A 19,072-nucleotide genomic window follows, 5' to 3' on the forward strand; every position below is an offset into this window, starting at 1 on the left:
GTCTAACCACAATGTTTTATGTCAGACAAATGTCTCTCTGTACTTGCAGTTCCTAAACTGTGCTAGCAAGAATTGCCTTTTTCTCATTCTTTTCTCTCTCTCTCTCCCCTCCTTCTACACCCAGCAGTCTCAGTCAAATCTGGCTTTATGCCTTCATATGATTTTCACGTCAAGAAATGCCTAGAGTCAGGGCTCTGGTTCACATGACACCATTGTTCCTTTTCTGGAGAGCTTAGCATTGAATGCTAGAACTTCCCCAGGTTGCCTCTTCAGTATTTGAATCATCAGTGATTTAGTTTTCCAGTAAAAAGGGAGAAAAACCAACCAGAACTCACAGCAATATTTTAAAAAGCGTGTTTCATTTCATGAGACACCTTCATGTCATGGCAAAAACCAAAAAAATACAAACCAAACAGCAAGTACAAGCAGTACAGAAGGTGTATGATTTTCAAGGGCAATCACCTGCAGTTCTGGCCAAACCCGAACAGAACTATGGTAATTCTGAGTCCCTGATAAAGGCAAAGCATAATCACAGAAACACCATTCCTCCAACAAAAAAATCAAGACAAACAGTTGTTGCTACATCTGAGAACAGCAATAAAAGGTAGATGAAATTTTTAGAATATTTGTCTGAGCTCCCCTTCGGGCAAAAGATGAAACCAAAGGGTGAAAAAAGAAAAATTCAAGAAGGCTTTTCCAAATAAAAATCCCCGTAGTGCTTATCTTCCTGCTTGAGATTTTTCTTAAACAAATCAGCCCTAGCCAAACCGTGCAAAGAAACAGGCGTTAATTTCTTATCACTAAGCTTAAGTTTCCTGGCAGAATGAAAGTAAAGTCAAACATAGTTGGTATCAAATGAGGTCAGACAACAATAATTGTTACAAACGTTTGCTCCTTTTCATTTTCCTCTTCACTGAGATAGGAAGAAATTAAACTTACAGAGACCCTCTGAGTTTGAACAAGTCTGAAAGGCGACCTCAAACAGCAATTCCATCTCCATCCCTGGACAAAGCATTCCTCAGAAAAGTCCCACAACTCACTTCACACATTCACACCCATATATTTTTATTTTACCTCGTGGGTTGCCCTTTGTGGAAGAAGATAACACCAAAATATTCTATACAAAGCACAGAGATCAAAAATAGCTACACATAATTGCACCAAATGAAGGATTTCTTCCAGCCGGAAGGGCTATTATGTGTCTAACAAACTTACCTCTGAATTTTTTGGGTGGGTTGTTAAGATCACCTGCTTCTGGCTGCACAACACACCGATCATCCACAAGGCTGCAAAGAAATGAGAAGTCAAGTCAGGTTCTGTTCCCTCGCGATTGCTTCCCTCCTTGTCAGCAAAAAACAAAAGTTGTTTATTTGCAATATTTTATCCGAGTGGCCACTTCAGCAGAAGACATTCCCCAAATGCCAACTTATGCCAGATCTTTCTCAGAAGCATGCAGCTAATTTTTAGTGTTGCCCAGAGCTATGCTCCTGAATAGGCGGGACAATAAATAAGTCATTGCTCCTGGACACTGCATCGTCTTTATGTCCCCTCCTCGAGGTGCAGACAGAACAGCCCATATTCTAGTTAGGTGAGAGACAGCCTTAGAACAGTTCGTGCCTCTTGGACAGATTCAAATAACGTTGCAAATGTTGTTTATATGAAGGGTAAAGAACAGGAAGATGTGACGACTGTGCAAACTGGACACTGCCCCTGTGACCCCTCAAGGATTAAGGAAAGGCAGAAACAATAACTGCCACAATAAAAATGGACTCCCAAGAGAAAGGAAGGCATAAATACACCCTCCTGCTCACCAGTCATAAACACGAGATAAGTGGAGGGAATGAGCTAACCTCCTCCTGTTCTACCAGCAAGGAGGTGAACTGGACAACTGAACACAAGAGATTCCAACAGGGAATGCCAGGACAGAACTTCTCCAGGGAATGCACATCAGCAAAAAAACCCCACAGGGTCCATTCAAAACCCAAAGAATTAAAGAAAATGGTTAAAGTGTGCCCATCACCACTGCTCTGCCCTTCGCGTGCTTTGGATCAATGTGGAATTGCACTTGTGCCAAACAGGATCTCCAAATTGTGAAAATGCAACTGTAACCAAATGCTCTGTAGTTTCTGATTTGATCCTAAATGGTTCAATTTGACCCGACCCCTTAGAATCAATCTGTCAAAGAGGCTTTCTAAGCAAAAGTAGAAAGTAAAACTCCAAGGTCTTAAAGGTTTGAGAGGTCCATTCTCATGCAGAGTAACTTGAGAAAGATTGAGACCTAGAATATGAGAGTTGTTCCTTGCAGAGGCTGGTTACATGCAGGGAGCATCTTGAGACAACAATTATGGAAAATAATGAAGTGCATAAAAATTAAGAGATCAGAGAGATTAAGTGGACTCAACAGTTCTATGCATCTAAAATTTGCATATGCAAACATTCAGAGTAAATCGCTTTTTCCCCATGGATTTTCTCCCTATTCAGGATTATATACACATATATGTGCTCCAACAAGAATGGTAGTACTAACATTTGATCTGACTGAAACGCCTGCTCTTAGTGAACAAAAGGGCCAAAAAAAGAAGTATCAAGAGTCAAACGGGTTACTCTGATCATCCCACACAGAGATAATCTCAGTGCAATATATCCCTCTCGTCCTGAGATTAAATTGAAAGTAAAGAGGAACTTCCCAAACTACTCAGAAAATAATTTTAAAGGGCACAAAACACAAAAGAGGACATATTGTACACCGGTAATCATAATGATGACAGCACTGAGTTTGGGAAACAGCAAGAGTAACGTCCCGATTAAGCAACAGTCATGTCATGGGAATATTAAATAGGAACACTCTTCAAAGATTTAGAACGACATTAGAATGTATAGTGGTATCTGTTTCTCAACCTTCATTAACCACATGAACAAGTCATTACACATTGTTATGACATAAGACTGTCAAAACTCCACATGGTATAGAGTACAATTACACCGAATCTTTCCTTGGCTTCTTTAATTTTCTCCAGGACAAAGACTAAATTAAATATGGGACAAAACTAATTTGATTACGAAGGCTTATTACGATGGTAATGCATTTCATGTTTCACATAGCAATTGGGATTTCTGGCTTAAATTAGGCTCAGAAGATGTGTGGCCATTATATAATGCAGTTACCTTAAAACAGCACTAATCAAATCAAGGAGGATGCTTGTAACACTAAGGGATCTTTAGACCTGCCATGAGAACATCTCATCAAGCCTAAAAAAATACACGTGCTTAGGGCCTGTAATGTCTTAAAAGGACTACCCATGGTGAAAAATATCTGCTCAGCAATGCCATCAAAAGCCACAGCCACTGCATAATGTTCATCATGCACTGTACGGGATTAAACATAACATAACAACTTTCTACTTGTTCTGGAATTATTTACTGCCAAACTTTCTTCAATACTAGGAAGAAAAAAAATAGCCAAATGTATAAGTATCGCTCATTTCATTTTGCCAGTTTTCAGCAGATAGTATTTGGCCAGTTACACAGCTGATTGAATACTGCAGAGTGCACATGTCATATTTGACGAGTACCTGGGAAATTTGTCAAATACATTCGCCAAATACTATTCGACCGAACCCTACTTACTACATCCCTTGCTTTTATCATACCTTCTTTCCTTTCTGGCAGCATCCCATATTTTCTTCTCTTTCCTATAATAGATCATGGTGCATCTTCAGTGTCTGCTTCCTTCTCTGCCCCCTTATTTTCCAGAATCCTAATAGCTAGAGGACTAAACCTACAAGTTAGTTTGGAGTCACTCAGATGAGATTCCAGCCCATCGTTTCCTGCCGAGAGACTTACCAGGATGCTGGCTTTGTACCCTGCTTGGGAGCTCCACTTATCGGATGCATCTGGACAGTAGGCATCAAAAAAAAAAATAATCTGCTGTCACTGTACCCACCCTGAAGCCCTTATGGCTACTGGAAATGAGAAAGCGCACGTTGTGTGGGCGCCCACTCACCATATCAGCAACCTTCCCGGGTGCTGCTCGCTCAGCACTGAAGAACCACAGCAACGTGTCTCACACGCCATCTCCCTCCCTCTAATTCCTCACTGCTTTGTGACAAGGTGGCAGATGTGCTCTTTGAGCTTCTCACCCAGCCCCCTGCAAGGTCTTCCAAACGCATGCCCAGCTCCGCTGCCAGCTTCTAATGTTGGGAGTGATTTCTCCTCAGCAGCAGCTGAGCGGATTGAAACACACCCTGTCCCTCCTCAGAGCTCTGCTTCAGTTCCACAGCTTTTCTCTGCAAACTCTTCCTTTTCTTGCGTAAACGGCTAATTTTTTAATTTATTTTTTTTTTAATGAAGCGGCATATAATTCTCACCGCTTGGGAGGCACTCTCCTACAGAGCACCTACGTGGATGCCTTTGCAGAAGAAAGCACACAGGAGCTGGGTGGGGAAGGAGCCCACAAGACACGGCTCCCACCGCAGCTCCCAGCACCGGCCACGGGCAACTCTGGAGATTCCCAACATGTTCTCCTCCTCTGAGTGGAGAACAACAATTCTGTTTGTGTGAGAAACCTCAAATACTGTAAGAAAAGACCAAACTAGTCATAGTGGTATGTTAGTGGTACAGAAACGGTTTGGCTCAGGGCTTCTGGGTTGTTTGTTTGTTTTTTTTTTAATTATTTTTGGTTTTTTAAAACTACTTACATTGCCTATGCTACATGCTTTTTTTCCAGTCAGCAGATTGTACTGGGGCTTATTCACTCCTGACTGGGGAGGGCAGGGAGGGACAGGACGGGACACACGGATGGACACGGGACAGACAACAACATGAAAAGTCATTTGTTTGCATTCATTCCCTCTACCCACTCCTTGACTTGACAGGCTTCTTCCTCCCCACCGAGAATATCAAAACCACACCATCACCATCAATACACTCTCCATCGTCCCGAAATCTAACTTGGCACATTAGCTTCGAGTCATTCTTAAATTTAGGGTCAAATCTGTACAGAAAGCTACCTCGCTGTACCCTGCATTTCCTGGGAGCCATGCTCAGGACAGCTAGCTGAGCTCTGCTAGCCCTTCTTACGGATGGTTTCGGTATAAAAGAACAGCTTCTCTTACCCCAAAGTGCTAATAAATCCATTTGTTGAGCCCTCTGCATAGAGAGAACAAATATCTCCAATATGAAGGAAGCTCGACATCTTGTCGGTCATCTCCGGCTTACTGCCCCTGGAAGAACAAAGCACAAGGTTACTATTTCTCAGGCAGAATTTCTCAGTACAAGTCTCTGGAGGTTACAACAACAGGACCCTTCGCTTTTGTTTCCTCAACTGTTTTAAAAACCGAACACGTTCTTGCAGTGGAATTTCAGGTATCAAAGAAAACACAGCAGGTCAAAACGCCTGCTTAGAAAAATAAAACCGGGGAAAAAACAAGCAGCTACTGGCACCCCGTTCAGTGTGGGACTGCTTTAGGGGTACCCCTATTTGTCCCAAAAGATGCTCACAGCCCTGACATCCTGACCCCTTCCATCCCCCCCGTGGGAGAGTTGGGGTGGGGGGGGGGGGGGAAAAGAGTGGGCGGCAAGAGTGGGCTGCAGTGGTTTAAGACATATTATTTGCACGATCTAAATCACAATACATTGCTTCGCCAGATTCTCTGTCAGAATCCAAGGTAGGATTGAGCAGATTTTACAGGTTTCTCTGGTGGGAACTGTAATGCAAAATATTGGCGTGATTCATGTCAACATGTTGTGGTCACGTCAAAATATTGACGTGCCCAAGACTGAAGCAGGCACCCGCTTACAGCTGCGGTCCCAAAGACAGCATTAGGTGAAGACCCACTGAATATGCCCGACAACAGATTTTTGCACGTAAAAACATAAGGACTAAGGCTTTTGAGAGTCAAATACTTTAATCTATGTATGCATCAGGAATCCAAATCCCTGTGAGATCAAGAATGCTTCAACCCTGGTTTTAAAATAGATCGCCTAAGCGTAACACTGAGGAGACAGCCACTTAGCCTTGTCAACTTCCACAGTATTAAGGACTATCTTTATTTTCTCTAAAGCCCCAAATCCTGGACAGAATGATACAGGACCTACCTGTCATTTCAATAAATACAGAAAAGCGAGTTTTTACGTGTCACAGCAACAAAGAGACAAGCAACGTGAGCCCAGATGAAAAGAAGCCTAACTGAATAGATTTTCAAAGGTGCCTTTTCCGAGACCATTTAATGCTTTCTTGGAGATCCTCCTAAGCCATGCTTTTTGATCACCGAGTTCAAAACACTGAAATAGCTCTCTGTGCTGGAGGTTTCAAACAGCTGGAGCAACACAGCGCTTCCAACCTGCTCCTTCCTCTGCTCTCTGCAAACACTGCCCAGGACCAGGCCCCAAATTTAAGGGGGGGGGGGGGGAAAACACTGAAAACACTTTCACCCTCTCCAACATGACACCCAAACCAGTTTTAAATGGTCTGCCACCGGGAGAACTAAGCAGCAGGAAATTACGCTTATTATAGAGCACAGCCCTGACATTGTACAGGGGATAAATATTCCCTTTCACCGAACATTATCTTGTTTACCAAAAGTGTAAGGATCAAGTTTATTAAGCAAGGCTGGAGCTCAACAAGGACAGATTCACAGAGATTTAAAAGCTGATGTTGGTAATGCACTGCGGCTATGAAAGTGTGAGCAAAAACCTGAAGGGACACATTTCTTCTGAAAAGCTGTAAAAAAAATGATCCCTTCTCACTGCCTCAAGCCCAAGGGATTGGTGGTAGTAATAATTCTAATAACAATTGTCATCAAGTCAAAGCACATTATAGACATTATCATGGCTGTAAATCCCTGTGTCATCTGTACAATTAAAAAATATAAAAAACCAAAAGATAACAGGCCAAGCTCATAAGGAGGGTAAAGAGGTCTCAGCTCCTCTGCAACCAAATCTCTGCACACACAGAAGCAAACGGTTTGGCTTCAGGTTGCTTGTCTGATGCCAAGTCCTTCAGCCACTGCGTATGTTAAACAGCCCGTTCCCATTTTCTCTTGATAAGTGGACGGAAAAACATCACTACCTATTTTAGGATATATGCCACGAAACATACAGAAATATGCTGAGTGACTGAATTAGCATCACTAGAAATACAGCTTTCCTCATTTCCTGACTCGGATTTTAACTCTCAAAGTCATACGAAAAACTTTTAAGCCCTCAAAATCAAGCTCTGCCCTAAATTAATACAACCCAAAGCAAAAAGTATTGAAGTCAACAAGAAACGGAGATAAATCCAGACTATCCCTTTTTACAACAGCATTTAAGGGATCTCATTCGGGGTGTGAGGGGGATTATTTTACTGAGCAACATCATTTTTCCTTTAGAAGAGGCAGATGCTCACCACAGCTGCTCCCAAGAGAATGTGAAGGTCAAAATTATTCACTTCCATTAGAGAAGAGAAGAATTTTTTCTTGGCAAAAAAAAAATATTATCTCAGACCAATGACCAAAACCAGGCCCAAGGATGGACAATCAAATTCCTGTGTTAATTTCCAGAATATAGCCTCAATTTCCTTGTATTTTATTTACTGAGGAAAATCCAAACAACCTATGTTGTGTACCAGGAATTGTAACCCCGACATACCATGTTGTACAATGTGATAGCATAACCCCTAAAATAAGTCTTTTTGCAATTCATTGATATTTCCATTAACAAAATGTTTAGCACCTTTACCTATAACCGTTATACGCTTATGGAAAATTAAGCCTGGAAGTAGTTCAGGTACATGGTACAACTGAATTTCATTGCCAGTTCTGTTTGCCAGATCCTTTTTAATTTTTTTCTGAGCAAGATGCAAAGCCATCACTGCAGAGTCGGGTTCTGCTTGTGTGGACCTCACGGCTGAACTCCAACCTCCCCTGCTCCCCACCAGGAGAGCTGTGCTCCTCAGGCTTCCTGCTGGTCATCAGCTTTGCCGCAGTTAAGGCTCACAAAGGGTCGACCTGGCTACAATAACCTGATTTTTTAAGGCTTTTCTTAAGCATGCAGTATTTAGCTCAGAAGTCCTTACTCATCCCATTCTTTTTGAATACTGTTTTAAGGCCCATCAGCTTGATGTTCTCTCCAGCACAACAGAAGATAACTGGGATGGAGCGTGACTCCACTGCTCTATGAAGATGCTGCCAAGTCCAAGCAGGGTGAGGCTTTTGGAAAAATACCTATTTATCCTGAAGCTTACCCACAGCCAAACCTGGTATGATGAACACTGTCTACATCTATTATATTCTTCAATAACTGACTATGAAGATTCAGTCCCCTTAACATTTCTCCCTCAACCTGCTGTTCCTGAGGTTGGCCGGTGCTCAGGAACATGCTGAACTGGCAGATGGAGCAAGGGACTGAATGACCCAACAGGCCTCCGTACGAGCAAGATTTACAAGTAAAGAGAATCATTTCTAAAGTGATTTAGCTTACTTCAAAGCTGCTTTTGTAGTCTCCTCACGAGGGACGCGTGACACCTAAATAATCACTAATTGATCAATTATTTGCATTAAATACTACATGATCAGCTACCACTATCTGCATGTTTTCCAGCTCTGAGAAGCACAACTGGGATATCCAAGACAAAGTAAACTGGAAGGTTTTCAAGAGCAAAGTTTCTAGGTACCAGTTTGAAAGCCTCTTATGACCAGCTCTGACTGTCGACATCAGCTGACCATGCCAAAATCCCCAGAATCACACCTCTAGGGGAATCTTCAGCTGGAGAACCCAGAAGCTGAGGCCCTAAAAATCTGTCAATCTTGGTACATTTATCCCAAGTTGACAGCACAGACAGACCACAGGGACTTAAGAGCAGGTTCCCTTCTGGATGTATCACCCAAAGCATCTGTGGGCATCCCCTTGGCTGGGAAGGGGATGTTTCCCTCCCACGTCACGTTGGCCAAAGCCATGTGGTGGCCACCAGAAGCCCAGAGCAGGAGGACTCTCACACACGCTCTCAGAGCCCAGCTCTTAGGGCTAAAAGCCCAACCACGCGGCTCCAAAAGCAATTGTGCTCAGTAGACAAATACAACCATCGCTCCACAATTTATTTATTTTAGATAGGCCGGTGCCAAGAGCAATCGATGAAGACTGGAGGAGGGATGGCCCGAAGAGAGCGTTCGCTACACACAACCCCAGTGTTAATGGCATTGCCACATCCTCACCAGAGGAGGGTCCTGCACGAAACCCATCACGTTCCAGCCCTAACCTGGCAGCATCCCAGCCACGGAGCAGTGTCATCCTCCTCCCCTTCACCACTGGGGGCAAAACAAGATTCCTTCTAGATAAGCTTGCTAGAAAACAAAAAAAAAATCCGAAATAAAGTACTCTGCTAAGGGAAGGATAGCAGCATGGCAATAATAGTGTGCAAATCGAGCAAACGTGAGTCAGGTTTCTCCGAACAAGTATCATGAGGCTTAACTCTGGTGACAGCAACAGCAGCAACACAAGTTATTAAAATAATGTTCTTCTCCCACTAAGCTGAAGACTCTGATTTTGACAGGCAGAAAGAAACGAAACGTGACCTAGATGTCCCCATAGGCATCAAAAAACACCTGAAAGTTGAACACATTCTACAGCATTTTTTAAGCCTTCACAGCTTGAATTTTTTTAATTATGCTGGTGATGGCTTCCTCATGTATATTATATAAAAGTTCGTGTGTCTTTAAATATGTTTTACATACCTTTTCTCTGCACAGGAAAATAAAATTAAGTGTCCATTTAAAAGTTACCTCAACCAAATATAGAAACCTGCTGAATTTGATGAGAATTGGAAGGTATTGCTTTACAAGTCATTTTGCCAGTCTGTAGCTTTGGAACTGGAAAGGCATTAGCTAAATCCAGACGGCAAATTAAACCCAGGAAAACCTCTCTGTTCACCTCCAGAGCTTCAGGACTTGCCTTTCCCCTACTGCTCCGCACCGACAAACAAATCTCTATCACAAGACGGCCAGTTTGATCTTCTGACTGAACACCAAGTGCTGGAATTAAGGGGTTCATTTTTTTCCCTTTCCTTATTTTCTTACTTCTAGATTACCTCTAGCTAACAAAAAGAATCAATTCTGAAATGCAAACTAAGCCTTTTGACGGGGTTTGTCCAAGCCCTCTACCACCACAGACCCTCCCTTATCACTGTTCCCACTGCCTTTCGGGCAGATTGAAAGGACTCGGTCACATTTTAGGGCACAAACAGACTATATCTGTAGCCTGATGGCCTTGACTAAGCCAGTATAAGTTTGATACAGTCATTGAAATTCAGCTCTGAGACACTTCAATCTAGTGTCTCATGAAAACACATTTCATAATGGTAGTTAAAGTAGAATTAACAGCGCAAACACTTAAGAAATCAAACTGACTGTTAAATATCAAATACCTTAATGAGACAGCTGCTTTCTGAAGATCTCAGACTAGGAAATGCTACTGCTTTGTAAACATTTCACACTCTAATTTCTCCTATCACTCAACTAGATCTCAATGCTAAACTAGAAAAAAAACCCAGAGTTCAGAGCAATGCTGAAAGTTTGCTTTCCTTGAGGAGCGGAGTCAAGGCCCCCCTTTGAAGTCCCTCCTTTCAGGGATTGTTTGTGACCAGATTTGGGCAGGATGCTATTCCTCATCCCCAGCCATCGAACGCTGAAAGGCTTTGCAAAGAATCTGAAGCAATTTTGCCGATATCACGTTCCCCATCTCTGCTTTGTGTGGGATTTTAAGACTTTAACCTCTGACTGCAAATCCTATTTGTAAAATAAACGAGACCGAATATGCCTCATTGCTGACGGTTTGATTTCCAGCAACTGGGACACAAATGACTTAATCTTTTTAAGATGGTTCTAATGATGTTTGTTTCGAGCAAAAAAGCTCCTTGCTGTGCTTTGCAGTCCCATGATGTACTCAGTTCTCTATTATCATATTTTTCACTGTAGTTTAGTGCTCAATTAAATGGAGACTGGCAATTTTATGTGTACCGTTACAGAAATTGGGGCAGCACTTTATCAAAGTCTTTTTAGGTTGTTTAGGTAAGAATAGAATCTCAAACCCTACTTAACTGCTTCAACTTCATTCCTGCAGACAGGAAACTCCACAGTGAAGGGCTAATTTTGGTTCCACTTTTAACAGAAAAAAAAAAAACCACCACAAGATCAGAGTTTAAGAGTAGAGAGACATCAAGAAGCAAGTAAAGGAGCGTTTCATGGCAGAAGCTACTGCCATGGGTTTGAAGAAGCATCCAGAAGTTAACAGATGCCGCCAGCATTTCTGCAAGACTTGATCAACTGAGAACCCCCAAGACCAGGTAACTGTGTTTGAATCCAATGGAATTGGTTCCTGGATATTCTCAGTTAAGCCAAGCTAACATTTTTTCAAACGCACTCAAACCCCGATTCCCTAGGACGTAAGTGAGAGTCCAGCGCTTCAACAATTCGGTAAATCCAAGCTTCACAAGATTATTCGGCCAAAAATTTGGCCCTACAGGATTGATTCAACGTTTCTCCTCATTAACGTTTCTCTAGTGATTTCCATGGTGGTTTGGATAACACCCACCCAGCATTCTGTATCTATTTTTACAGGTGCAGTTATTTTTTTTTAAAAACTGAAATCGAAATCTGATGTTTCCCATTCTTCTTTCACTACGCAAAAAAAAAAAAAAGAAAGGTTTCCTCCCAGCGGGCTGTGAGAAAGATAGAAAGATTCGTAAGAATCCCATTAAAACAGCCAAAGCAAGGAGGAAGTGCTCTATTTAAAAGATCATCTCATGAATAATCACTCTTCTGGGGCTGCAGGACAGAGCACTGTCATTTGCAAAGCTTCGGACTTAGCAAACAGAAAAGGAGCTCTCTGCAGACAGCGGGGGAAGACAAATACATTGGGTTTTGGGTGGCAGAGCACCAGGATAAGCAGCTAGGATAAGTGCCCACACGTCGAGTGCAGGGAAGTTTGCTCGCTCCCCAGCCGAGCGCCAAGTCACCAGCAGGATGAAATCCTGCCATTTCTCAACCAGTGATGCTGGAAAATGGGAAACACACATGGCAAATAGCAACAGCCTGGAGGACCCCTGGCCGTGTCTGCATCACTGGGAGACTCACCCTCGCACGCTGCAGCTCAGGAATTGCATCAGGTTTAGAGAGGCTTCAGCACCGCTCATGTCATATGCATGTAGTTACATTTTAGAGATTACACTTTTAAAAAAAAAAAACCCAAGAATATCAGCGTGGTACGTTTATCAGCCCCATGATCTTGTTTTCCATTTAAATGCAACCTTTCATGTCCAGGAGCCTGCTATCTGCCGACAAATTGTCATTTGATGAACCGTTAGATTAAAGAGGAGAAACACACTTTCTCAGAGGAAGTATTTTTCCTCCCAACGCTTACAACGAAGCAGATATTTTTTTTTTTCTACTGCTGGTGTCTGCCCAGGCAAGACGGAGGCCGTGGAAGAGGGGAAGGAGGGAGCAGCACAGCCCTAGGACTTTCTCAAGGACACGCAGTGGGTCAGGCTGGGAGCCCAGATTTGAATCCAGGTCTCCCGAATCCCCATCCACCAGTCCATGCCACCCCTCTTCTCCCAGGAGGAAAGTCAGCCCTATTGCACAGCAAATAAAACACCTCTCCCCCCCTTCTGGAACAGAGCTGGAAGAGGGGTGTTAATTTATACAGCAAGACAATGGCCGAGTTAATTACGTTCTATTCATACTTTTTGCCAATCCACAGATAAATTATTTTTTTTTGCCAAATCAAAGTTATTCAGAAGTTCAGGCAAGACGGAGGCCGTGGAAGAGGGGAAGGAGGGAGCAGCACAGCCCTAGGACTTTCTCAAGGACACGCAGTGGGTCAGGCTGGGAGCCCAGATTTGAATCCAGGTCTCCCGAATCCCCATCCACCAGTCCATGCCACCCCTCTTCTCCCAGGAGGAAAGTCAGCCCTATTGCACAGCAAATAAAACACCTCTCCCCCCCTTCTGGAACAGAGCTGGAAGAGGGGTGTTAATTTATACAGCAAGACAATGGCCGAGTTAATTACGTTCTATTCATACTTTTTGCCAATCCACAGATAAATTATTTTTTTTTGCCAAATCAAAGTTATTCAGAAGTTACTCTTTCATAGGTTTATATTTTTATCCCTTTTTATTAAACTGACTTTTACTAAAGTAACTCATTTTGTTAACTTAAACCTCAATAATTCCTCCATACAGGAAAGAAAACATGCACAAAGTCCTTTTTTCCTCAGAAAGGAGGAGAAAAGGACCTGCATATTTCTTTTATTTGCCCAGTGAGACCATACAAGCCTGTTATAGAAAATTCAGGTCAGAAGTACCACACTGGTAACAGCACCCTAAGCAGAAGTTACACTTTGACAGCAGTATCTCTTACAGCCCTCATCAGACTGATGCAAGAAACGCGACTGACGGATCCTATCGACAGACATCTGCAGAAAGCTGGAAAAAGAAAATCTATTAGAGAAACACTGTCAGGGAAAAAACTTTTTGTTTCCAACCGAGTATGACCTGACAGTATCTTTTTAATCCCATAATAAGTAAGAAGCACTTAGTGAAGTTGATACTTACTGAAGCTCGTACTTACTGGCTCTAACCCTGATGGGAGAAGGCAGCTTAGACGTCAGCCTCTGGATGAGGCCCCTACGAGCACACAATGTTTTCCAGCACATTTCTATTAGAAGGAGAGTTGGAACACACCAAAAGAACCAGGGCAACCAATGTCATGGGGAAAGAGAGCAAGCTTGGTTTATAACACCAACTGGAGTTTGGCCAAGGAAGAAGAAAGTACAGAACAGTCTCAATTTCATCTTGCATGGCCATATATCTACCAAGGCTTCACCACAGAATGGGCTGTCTCCTCCAAGCCTCTAAGCTTCCTTCCTCACAAGATGCACATTCTTTAGCAAATGCAATACTCCCTAAATTTACCAAATTAGTTTCCTTCTGTCAGTCCATCTCACTAGCCTTCATCCACCTGCCTCTCCTACTTGCCCAACACTTCCACCCTTCCCATGTCCCACACCTGCCAGTTCTCCCTTAGCTGATACTGCACCTTGGTGGAGGTTCTCTGGCCTCCATGGTGGTACTGCCGTCGTCTTCCAGGACTGGGCTTTGCTGGATCCCTCCTAGTAGCCTTGGGTCCTCACCACGCAAGACAGTCAACACTTTTCTTCCACTGGCAAGTCTCTTCTATTGAAGGCTTGGTTAAGTCTTCTCCTGTCTTCCAGACGCAGCAACCCCTACAAGGGCGAGCTCACGGCTCTTCCCTCCTAGACACCTCAGCAGGCACCCAGGTCTGCAGACTAAAACCCAAGTGCCTGTGACAAGCAGCTGAAGAGGAGGAGCCACCACATGATTAGCACATGTGGAGAACCACTGGTGGCCAGGGGACCTACTTTTGAGCCCTGCTGATCTAAAAAAACCCAATGGGCTGGGCTCTTTTACAGATGAAGGCTCCAATTCCCAAGTTGACTTATACATGTTGGCCCCTCAACGGTAATTTTCTAGAATGGGAGCGCGAGTCATTCTTCTGAAGCAAAGGTTGAAAATACTGTCCCATCTTATCTCAAAGAGCATTAACAACTGAATCTACTTAACCCTTACAGAGGAGTGGCCAAGGATTTTGGACTTGAATCATAAGTTTTCAATTAACCCTTTAGACAAAGCATCATCAGCCAACTCTGGTATCTGCCTTTGGGTCCCTGCATCTCTCCTTGAGGTGAGAAGCAGGATGCAGGCAGGACAATCTGGACTGCAATCAAAACTTTTTTCTTCAGAAAACTTCTGAACTACTTTGGCAGATTTCTGAGTTTCTGAAGAAGTAGATAGGATGGGCCAAGGCACAAAAGAAATATTTGCAGAAGTATCATACTGAACAATTCCCAGAAATTAAAAAAAAAGACAAAGAAAAAAGCTTCAGCCTCTTTTGGCAGTAGCCATTTTTTGGCTTACTGTGATCAGAAATCTCTTACATGTATACACACTGAGATTACAGCCCTGTGACTGCAGACATCTTGCAGGGATGAGGAGAGAAAGAACTGTTTGTGTACATCATCACATCTGGATCCAGCACCCCAGCCTCTTCCCTTATAGCTTAATATCAGATTACTCCAAAAACTGAAACATTATCCAACATCCTAACCCAGAAATCTGCTTCATCTGGCATTCAGTTCTCTCCGAGCTGCTCACCAGCCTCTGACAGCCTGCTCAGCCGAGGGACCAGCACTCAGGCTGCTGCAAGGCTCCTCCCGTTGCCGTCCTGGCACCCGAGGACGCAGCTACATCACCACCAGCCATCAATCACAAAAAGAAGGCACACTTCCACGCGCTTTTCTAACCTGCTTTTCCCTCTAGAGGGTTAACCTGCCCAGATCTGAAATAACATTTTATTCTCAATATAGCACGGTTAGGAAGGAAAAATAAGTTCTGATCGAAGTTTTGATAGGCTTAACCAAAACCACAACTATGAAAATAAAACTTTTTCTGAGTTCAGAATCCACAGCAATGTTTTGTTCCTTTGAATTACAGTTCCTACAGTTTCGTTTCATCCTATTCTTTTTTTTTTGGCCCAAAGGAATTTGGTGCCATAAAACACGACTGCTCAGAAGACTTGGAAACGTATTTTCTCAACAGGTACCGACCAAGCAGGAATAACAGATGCTTCCTGGGGCTGCCTCTCCCAATCTAACGAGCTGTCACAGCACCCTGGGAAGAGGGTTTTGCCCCTGCACCCATCATCCATCCACGCCAAGACGGAGACCCAGGCAATAACTGCTGTGGTGCTTCTGGAGCATCCATTGGGAACAGAAATCAGAAAGGGATATGGAGCCAGACCAAAGCTCATGCTGTTTGGCATCCTGCCTCCCGCAGCAGCCTCTGGGAGATGCGCTGCAGAAGAGCAGAGGAATCCTTCTGAGTAGCTATGGACACGGAGAGGATCTGGCTCAGCAGATACCGAGACGCTGCCCAGCAGCTTTTCAAGTCTTCTCCTTCCCAGCACCCAGCAGTGCCTGTCTGCACCCAGCACAGGCCTGGGCTGGGTTTCATCAAGCATGAAACTGCTCAATGGCTTTTAACTCATCTTCTGCGCTACCACACCAAAAAAAAAAAAAAGGCAGAAAAAAGGCTCCAAGCTACTGAAACAACAGAAATTGGCGAAGGTCCTATCTCAGCAGAAGAAACTAATTTGGAATGTACCATAAAGCAGACTTTTACAAAACCAGATTAATACCACGGTCGCATTGTGACAGAAACGTTACATTTACGTAACTTTGGAGCAGCACATCATTTTCTAGCACTAAACCCCTCTGGTCTCCACATAAGCTGCTTTGGAGAAGCCGCCTTCCCTCACACTCACCCACAGGCGAGCGAGCAGCTCGTCTACCAGCTACTACGGAGCCACTGCCCTCATCCCACCTCCCACGGGATCTCGGGATTCCCCCCGTCTTCCAGGCATAATCCTACAACAACTATCTTATATTTATGGGGTAATGGTGTCTCAAAGACTCCCAGTACACTTTGCAGCTCGACACACGGGATACTCCTTAGGAGTACACTGAGCACTGAAGAATCCCCACACAGGGAACAGCACAGTCAACAAAACCACCAGAACAAGCTACACCTGCTCTTCTGACTGCTCCATCCAAGGGCAGGCTCAAGACAAGAGCCCAAGATAGCTGGGGCCTGTTTTAAACCTACTATATAGTACTTTAAAAAGTTTCACCTCAGTGCTGTCCATTTCAGCCAATTTCTCAGGAGAGACCAGCTCAACTTAAGAGAAAGCAGCTGAAAGGAGCTCCTGCTTCCAGAATGGACTTCTGGGCCACACTGGGCAGTATGTGATCACCCACAGGGACTGTCACCTCTCCTCTGGGGCACACACACAGTCCTAGAGAAGCCAGAGACTTTGCTTGAGCTGGAGCCTTGGCTTGCACATCTCATCCAAAGTCTGCCACTCTTGCTGGTGACTGGCCTTCTTCTCACACCGCCACGTCGTGAGGCTCATTCAGCATTCCTTTTTAAAGGGAATGACTACAAAATGAGCCCCAGACCTCACAGCACCCAGGTGTCACAGGTTGCAAGGCTCACACGAAGCTGCAGTGGCACCTGTGAGCAGCCAGGATTTGAGATTCAGTTTCTTCACCTGAACTTGATTTTTTTCCCCACTTTCTAACCTACCCCACACCACCACTGATTGGAGGTGATGCAAGAGGACTGATGGACCTCATTTAGAACCAGAGCCCACAGCTGACATCTACACCACCCTGTTTAGCAGTCCTAGTGTTCCTCCTCCATCCAACTGTCCTTACCCAGACCTGCAGCTCCAGCAACAGCCACTGAAGAAACACAACCACCAAGCACCTGCCTCTTCGTTGTTCGTCACCAGGGCCTCTTCCACCCTCCAACCGTAGCAAATCTTAGAAAAATACACTATTTCCCACAGCTGAGCTCCACCCCACGATTGCAAAGGCAAAGTTACTCTTGCTCTTTGTTTACTTCCTAATTTATGAACCCCTGTAAGAGCAAAGCCGATTGCTCCCTATTTCAAGGCTTAATCAACACTGCAGAACAAGCAGATGGGGAAAAAAAAACCTCATCTAAGCAAACACTTTAATCTCAGGGTGGAATAAGGTATTTGAAAAAGAAAAAAATATCTTATTGACAAACAAAAGATGGCTTAAAGAACCCATTAGAAATAATCAGCTCAGCAAACAGCTTACTTGACAGCACTGGCACAACAGCTTGCTTTGAAATATACTAGAAGTGTGTATTTCACTTTCACTGTGACTCCCTTTTGTTTGTTTGTTTACACACACACTGACCACCACACATTCACACCCTTGCAAGTCGCTGGTTTCCGGAGCACAACTTCCACATTTGTTTTGTGAATTGTCCTGTTGCCCCAGAGTTCTTGGCCCAGTCAATGCCACTGGTTTTCTCACTGAACAACCAGGGTTGGACAACCAAAGCTTTGCAATAGTCACACTGCCATGAGACACTGCCCTCCTTCCAGGAACCCACCTTACACTGAGCATTAAGAACCTGGAATATTTGCTGTGCAAGGAAATCGGCTTAAGGTAGAGGTTCTGAAAACAAGCAAACTAAAAAACAAAAACAGTGCCCATTAACTTGGCCATGGAGAAACCAGGGAGGGGAAGAAATGGGTCCAGGCTTCTCAATGCATCCCAGGCTCACGTAGCCCAACGCTGCGAGGAAAGCGATTCAGAGTCCTTTGGCTCAACAGGTTTGGAAGCCCTGGGACACCAGGCAAATTAACAAAGTGCACATTTCAGAAATAAAACACAGGCACAGCTACCGGCCCTCGTTAGAATAAATCAAAGGAACAGCCACGGCAGGCGCACGCTGCTCCACGCACGGCTTGGAGTCACTAAATCTCAGCGAGGGAAGGATCTGGGTTGTATTTGCCACGTTTTCCCTTCCCGATTTGCCAGCAGCGACATCGCAGCCCAGTCCATCTGCACATGCTGAGGGCTGCACGGCCACACGCCTGAGGCCATAACTCAAACCTTTCACCTGCAGGGAGTACTTTTTAGCCAAATTGCTGCCATCCAGGCTGAACCCACCCAGGGCTGAAGGGATAAAGCCTGGCCGACCCCAGGCCATCACCACTGCGTGGGACACCCAGGAGGGTCCCCGGAGCAACAGGCACACGCAGCCGTCGGAGAAGCCACAGGGCAACCTCCAGCCCCCAAACAACCAGCAATAACTCCCCTTTTCCTATGGGAATTATGGCACATCCCAGAGAGGTGGGGAAAGCACATGTGCCTCCCCCCGACCCCCCCCCCCCGCCAGAGTCCGGTTATTGTAGTCCAGGAAACAGCCAAATATTTGCCCCGTAGGAGCGGTTACAAGGACCCTCCGAAACCCCCACCCGCAGCTCCCCGGCTTGTCACCCCCTCGGCGGGAGCTCGCCCGGGGCCAAGTCGCCACCGGCGCTCCCGACTGTTTACATAACGCGGATCGTCCCTTCCCAAGGGTGCCCCGAGTACGGGAGGGAAAACAAGGGGAAAGTTGGAGCGGACTCGCTGCCCCGCC

General features: G+C 44.5%; 1 protein-coding gene across 1 annotated transcript in view; it reads right to left on the reverse strand.

The window, feature by feature from the left end:
* ITPR1 (inositol 1,4,5-trisphosphate receptor, type 1) overlaps positions 1 to 19,072 on the reverse strand; it is a 191,774-nt gene that overhangs the window by 172,481 nt on the left and 221 nt on the right. The window contains exons 2-3 of the mRNA XM_014946800.1: positions 5,115 to 5,222; positions 1,216 to 1,286 (exon numbers count right to left, since the gene is read on the reverse strand). Of these exons, the coding sequence (XP_014802286.1) occupies positions 1,216 to 1,286; positions 5,115 to 5,206 (163 nt within the window). The 5' untranslated portion in view covers positions 5,207 to 5,222. The remainder of the gene's footprint in view (positions 1 to 1,215; positions 1,287 to 5,114; positions 5,223 to 19,072) is intronic.

The sequence above is a fragment of the Calidris pugnax genome, unplaced genomic scaffold, assembly GCF_001431845.1.
Source record: "Calidris pugnax isolate Ruff unplaced genomic scaffold, ASM143184v1 scaffold81, whole genome shotgun sequence".
Lineage (NCBI taxonomy): Eukaryota > Metazoa > Chordata > Aves > Charadriiformes > Scolopacidae > Calidris > Calidris pugnax.